This window comes from Falco punctatus (genome assembly GCF_963210335.1).
Source record: "Falco punctatus genome assembly, chromosome: 5".
NCBI lineage: Eukaryota > Metazoa > Chordata > Aves > Falconiformes > Falconidae > Falco > Falco punctatus.
Genome location: NC_137584.1, coordinates 39,496,755 through 39,503,393, shown reverse-complemented (window position 1 = coordinate 39,503,393; position 6,639 = coordinate 39,496,755). Strand labels below are relative to the sequence as shown.

The 6,639-nt window shown below is 42.2% G+C and overlaps 1 protein-coding gene across 3 annotated transcripts in view; it reads right to left on the bottom strand.

The window, feature by feature from the left end:
• Window positions 1-1,144: 1,144 nt before the first annotated feature.
• Window positions 1,145-6,639, bottom strand: part of RPS6KA2 (ribosomal protein S6 kinase A2) — a 315,925-nt gene continuing 310,430 nt past the window's right edge. For all 3 annotated transcript variants that reach the window (XM_080388976.1, XM_080388978.1, XM_080388977.1), the window contains 3 exons: window positions 4,963-5,080; window positions 3,753-3,890; window positions 1,145-3,357 (listed from right to left, as the gene is read on the bottom strand). In XM_080388976.1, coding sequence (XP_080245102.1) covers window positions 3,232-3,357; window positions 3,753-3,890; window positions 4,963-5,080 — 382 coding nt within the window. In that variant the 3' untranslated portion in view covers window positions 1,145-3,231. The remainder of the gene's footprint in view (window positions 3,358-3,752; window positions 3,891-4,962; window positions 5,081-6,639) is intronic.

Below are 6,639 nucleotides of genomic sequence, written 5' to 3'. Positions count from 1 at the left end.
TCAGAAGTGCACCTCCCGTGCACAAGCCTGGGGAGCGGGGGCTAATCTGCCTTGGGAGTGTGTGGGGATGCACAGCTGGGACAGAAGGGAGGCTGCATGGGACAGCTTCTTCCATGGATGGGCGCGTCCATGGAAGCGGTACTTTATGCATACCCAGAACATGAATGGTATCCATTCCATACCCAGAGAAGGATGGTACTCTATCCATACCCAGAGTAACCACTACCATTTTCAATGTCAGATTTTCAAGAACACCACAGACAAAACCCTGCTGAGCATCACCTCAAGCGCTGACTACACTTCTATTGTCATTTGAACAAGCTGGGACAGCATTTTTTGTGTGTATGTATTTACATATACATACGCATGTGCATAAATCTGGATGCACTGGCAACAAAATCTTAATAAGCAAACCCCATTATATGTGATTTATAGGCTTATAAAGTAATTAATGGACATCAACATGTATCATTCTGTATGTGGCCCAAACCTGGTATGGTTAATAGGTGATAACTGGTGGGTTAGAAAGAGCTAAACTGAGAAGAGATTCAAACTATTAAACTTTGGGAAGAGCAACATCCTGTAAGTTTGGCCTACAATAATATTCAGATCATTAAAAAATGCTCAAAGAATTAAGACCAAGTATATCAAGAGGGAACTGGACTGTGAAGAGAAATCAAACTGAAGCAATGAAAGATGACCAGGAAGTCTGAGGGGGAGGCAAAACCTGTACATAATATTTACAACACTCTTTCTGCCCATCTACAATACAATTACACAGACCATTGAAAATTTATTTTGTTGAAACAGCACAAATCATCTGGGACCCCAGAAAATCCAGCCCTCCCTCCTGGATGCACTTAGCATCCTTATGCTCATCTTGCCTTCTTCCAGGACAGAAGTCACTTCCAGGGAAACCAGGCCTGGCAAGAGCGTTTCTGCGTCAGCCAGGGTATCACCTGCCTGCAGACTCGCCTGGCAGTGTGCTGCTAGAAGAAATATATGAGACTTCTAACGAGAGGAAAAGTATAAAGGCAGCAAAAAGCTGATCCTGAGCACAGCTTAGCCGGGGGGAGAGAACGATGGCTGCTGTGTACATAACCATGGACACACACCTGCACATGTTTGCACACATCAGTCCAAGCCAATTCAGCCACCGTGTGAAGTTTCACAGCGTTGTTTATTCTAGAAAAGAGAAGGGCTTCGTGGAGAGCTGCTTTGCAGCAGTCCTCTGTGCACAGCACATAAACCTGAACATTAAATATAGGTTTAAATTATTAAGAATAAATTTAAATCTAAAAATAGGCTAATGCAAACAAACAAATTTCAGCCAACATCGGAACAGAGCTAGTTTTAGGAAGCATATTGCTATAGCAAATGCAACTCCTTGTTCCCTTGGACACTCAGAGGTGTAATTCCAGTTCAGCACCGAGATGCACATACTACCCAGCAAGGAAAAATTACCATCTCTAGCATATGAAGCTCCATGTTCACATTTTTCTTTTTTTCCTGTCACAAGAGAAAAAAAGCCAACATAGAACATTAGCTTTTCCCACAAAGCATCTGAGGTGAAAAAATTTACTTGGAAAAAAAAATTAACAAAAGCAGTACAAAGAAGAATCCTGGTCAGCTCGTGACCACCATAAGCCAAATGGGGAAGAAAAAGAATAAAAAAATAGTTCACATCCGGCACCACAAACCTTGCTCACTTGCTTTGAAGTCAGGGAATGAGAAAAAAGGTCCATTTTGCTGAGATCATTTCAATGAAGTTTTCTTTCCCTGAACCTGGAAAATCCGGGTAGTAGGGTACAGAACTTTTGTTTTATATGTATATAAATACACATGTACATATTTATATAAATATAAAAGCAGAGCATTCTTCTCATAATTTATTATTATTAAAGCTTGTAACAGAGTTAGCTGGACTCTTCAGAAGTGGGTACTCTCTGTACACAGGCGGCACAGGGAGTTTAGCTCTGCTAGAGCAGAACAGCCAGGCAGGGGCACGGAACGCTGGGTGGTGGAGGCAGATTCGGGTGAGCAGCCAGGGAAGGGCAGGGAGCAATGACTGGAAGTGGCCTCACTTGCTTCAGGGTGGCACTCTGGCCTGCCAGAGCCGGTCTCGAGAGCAGACTCAGTGATGGTGTGGGAGGATGGCTGCACCGACCCAGCCAGCCCCTCGGCAGCCCAGCTGCCTTCTTCTGTACCAGCTGCTGAGGAGGGACTGTTCCTTGCTTTTAAAAGGAGTCCCAGTTTGTCCCCAAAGCATGTGCACGCTAGTTTGCTTTGGCAGTACCACCCACCATGCTGCCATGGGTCTTTCTGCCTACTGCCCTCAAAGTCACGTGTCCCTTTCCCTGACTCTGCTGGGTTCCCCAGCCCCCTCACCTGGTCCTCCCAGACCTCCTGCTTGCTGGCCAAGATCAGACACCTTTTCCTCCCCTGATCCACAGACTCCTGCTCACACTGTTTTACGTGAATGCTTTCCCACAGTCTTGTAAGACCCAATAATTTCCTCAGAGGAGTGAGTTTCTCAGAGGTTTTCTGCTTTCAGAACCCTCTGAGTCAGTCAGGGCTGGTGGCAAGCTCTCCTTGAGCGGTGCTGCCTTCATTCCACAGAGGGCAGGGGCAAAGTGCAAAAGATTTCTTGAAATCAGAAGATATTTCCACCACCAACAGCTCGCTCTCCTCTTCATGTTGTATAGCACTTGTTTCAAGTTAGGTATTGTTCATGTGTCTCTGCAGCCTTCACTCTTCCTGGGGTGAGTGGAGATCAGTAGATGTCTACTGGTGACCAGCCAGGTCACTTCATCCTGATGCATGCTGGAACAGCTGAAAACGTTCAAACCTGATTGCTATCTTCATAGCAAAAAGTGCTTTTCTTGAGAAACAAAATGAAAACAGTGCTCCCATGGAATATCTTAAGGACTCAAAACCAGTATTTCCTAGCGTGGGAAGGATGAAGCACACCTACTTTATTTGGCTTTATCTCAGTAAGGAAACAGAGCTACTGGCAAAATTGGCACATCTTTGTGAAGTTGTTAAACCTGGGACCCTGGCTGGAATGTAACAGAAATGACGGAGCAAAAGAGAACTTTGCCTTACGCTGGGCTTCTGCTAGTTCTGGCGATGTCGTGTGCGGGTTGTCTGAAGAAGTTCTGCTAGCCAAGTAAAGATGAATTTCTCAAATAATAAACTGTAGGTTTTCAAAGAGGCCTTTTGGGGGTACTGCTACAACCTGGTAGAGGTAAGTCTTTTCATGCCCCGCCGCTGAGCCAGATTGGAGGACAATACAGGCTCCAGCCTTGGTGCCTGAGGTGCTCGGTTTAAAGCGAAGTAGGTGGCTGCCATTGCACCCTGTAAAATAGAGAAAGAGAGAATGCTGGGCTGAAATTCAGTTCATTGATGCTTTCCCCCTCCCTTCTCCTATACAGCTGCCTGAAAAAATGGAGGTGCATGGCTGATTTCCATGAAATGATAACAACATTTCAGCTGGCAGACATCTGGGGTGTCTCTCATTCAAAGTGGTGGGCAGCAGTATGTGCACGGAATGCCACCAGGTCATGATAATGCGGCTTGAAGTTAAAAATACCAAGCAGGTGACAGGTCAAAAACCTTTACTGTTAATACAGTGCCATATTAATTTTTAAATTACAAAAAAATCATCCTCGGTCCTCTATCATTTCCCAGAATATTTACACAAATGACAGCTCATTCTTCAAGGAAGGAAGAGGCAGGGGTATAGGATGTACCTTCACCAGGTGAACATCCTGTCTGCTGAGTTGGTTTTGAGACAGATACTCTCTGTTCACTATCCATGGATGTCTTAGGACTTGGACTGCTGTGAGGCGCTGATGAGGGTCTACATGAAGCATCTTAGACACAATGTCCTGGGTTTAAAAGGAAGAAAACAGCAAGGGGAAAAGTAATTAATAGCAGTGCAGTTTTCACTAAGATCTTCCCAGCGGCAGTGTCATCGTGAGCAAGTCCAATGGGGAGAGGAATGCACTTCAGATATGCTTTATATTTGTTAAGGGTGAAGTCTGTTCTTCAAAATTTTTATGTGCAATGTTCATCTTTCAGCTGATAACCCAGTCAAAAGATGATGTGGAGTGTGTTCACCTTACTGAGTGAGTGTTAATTACTGGTGATAAACACCTAGAGAGGATGCCATCTGGAGGCATCTCCTCACTGACTCCAAAGCATGCTTACAAGAGAAACTTAGAAATTTAACATTCAGGTGGCTAAAATTCAACCATATCAGTTCTACCACATCTGAGCATTTTCATTTCAAAACTGGACATCTGATAAGAAGACCATTGTGAGGCTCATAGGTGTTGGCAGCAAGATCAGTATGTTACTAGGATCGCTTGCAGTTCAGTGGTGGGATATATCAAAGTTCTTCCATTGGATACTACCAGTTGCTAAAACTGAAATTTCTTGCAGGAATCTCTAAATCCTGTCAAAGTTTCTGATTTATGCCAGGCAACTGAACGTTTTCCTGCCCATCTACATGTCTCATAGACTAGCGTGCAGCTTCATGCCCAAAAGTCTCAGCACCAGATGAATTTTCTCTCCTGGGGTTTCCATGCTTTGTGATAGATGAGTAGCCTAAACTGTGAACTATACAGAAGTTAAAAACGCTAGCTTGTGAACTGCCTGCTCCTGGCTAGCTTTGAGGAGCAAAAAGGTGATTCACGTAGAGATCATACACTGACAACCCTACACTTGCATTCACAATTGATGGTGCTGTATTATGCTTTAGTTTAATGAAATAAACTACCATAATTCCTGACACATTATTTCATGTGGAGTGGTAGAAACATAAGGAAGCAAGTTTTTATTTCATGAGGCACTGAGAAATAACCCTTCTGACTATCTCTCTCTTAAGTTTGTAATAACTGCAAACTGCAAGCCCATTTCAGAGAACATAAAAAAAAATCCGAGAAAGTGTTCACTGACCTTTGCAGTATCAGATACTGAATCCCAGTTTCCTCCTGTAAGTGCATATTTGCCACTGCCAATCCTGGCTAGAATCTCCTCTGGGGTGTCATCTGGTCCATTTGCAAAAGGAGTGAACCTATTTAAAAAAAGAGAAAAAAAAAAATACAGTGTAATTTGCAAGTATATGATTTCTAGGATCTAGTGCTAACTGCCACCGATTACAGGAATTTGGTTCCAGAATGGACCAGATATCACTGCTTCATTTTGACTTAATCTATACAGTCCAGTGATTCCTCATATTAAGTTGTTTGGCAGAGGAAAAGACTGATTCCTTAATTGTTTTTTAAATTTTTGTTCTCTTCCCAGTTTTTTAGGAGTGAAATATTCTTTTTAAGAGATAGACAGGTTTTTACCTCTTTAAGTGTTTTAAGTCTGCTTTATTGCTAATAGAAGTACCTTGATAATGGCAAGAAAGGAGAAAAATAATAAAAGGGAAAAAGTAGAAAAAAGAACCCTTTATAATCTATTTTTCAGTGTTTTGTAAACCATAACATGCAAGTCTGTCGGGCAAAACATGATCTGCAATAGGCTACTTCCTGATCTAGCCAGTCAGAAATGAATAGTGACATGCACCCAGCTTTACAAAATCTGCGTCACATGCATTTGTCTTTATAAAGTGACAAGTGATACGATTTTTGCAGCTGGCTAAAATCTACCAGGCCAAATTTTACCCTGCAATCTTGAACAGCTGTGTAGGTTTTTATGTGGGTATTTTAATATTTTTCCTTCCTTCTGTCTTTTCTCTTCTGAAAACTTGCCGGTGTTTTTTAGATAGTTAAACAGTTGGTTTGGCCACAGCTTCCTATCCCACCTGGTTTCTAGAAGCAAATTCAATTCCTCATGCCGTATTTTCTAATTTTCAAAAACATTGCAGACTTCACAGAAGTTCAGCTCAAAGAGATAAGTAATATTATTCCAGTCAGGAGGGATAAATTATGAGTTAGGGACTTGCTAAAACTCCAAGGTCTGTCACTACCTGTATTCACAGGATCCCAGGCTTGTGCTCCAGTCCTGGCTGTTTGGGCCCTCTCTGCTCATAGTGATGATGGGAACAGAATAAAATCCTGGACGCAAATAAAAGTCAGTGCCTACTAACTCTTCTCTGGTGAGGAAGAACAAGACCATCCCTAAATGCAGTCGTGGCACTGAAAAGGTCAGCACTTCTCAACTGTTTCCATTACACTGACCTTCTCTTTTAGCACAGAAAAAAGTGAGATACAAGTTAATAGCACCTGTTGGCAAATTTAATATTCACTAAGTTATGCAATTTGTATTTCAGATTCAAATATATTTGGATTTTTGTCTTCATATATGAAAAAGAAGCATTTTGAATACAATCAGCTAAACAAATGTAACTGTGGGTAACGTGTTGATTTTATTTTACTGATTCTGGTTGTGTATCACTGCAAATCTATGGCATTAGCCTAAAGAAACAGGTTTTTGAATATCCAAGCAGACTGTGACACGTACCCAGAAAGTCACAATATATTTCAGCTAATGGTGAACGCATTTGTACTCAGGAACAAAATAGATGGGATAGAAACCTCTGGCACTTTTTCTATAATCTACGAGGCAAGAGACACGAATAACAGAAGGGTAGGGTCCAACTCTTCATTTTCTGTATACATCTAAGAA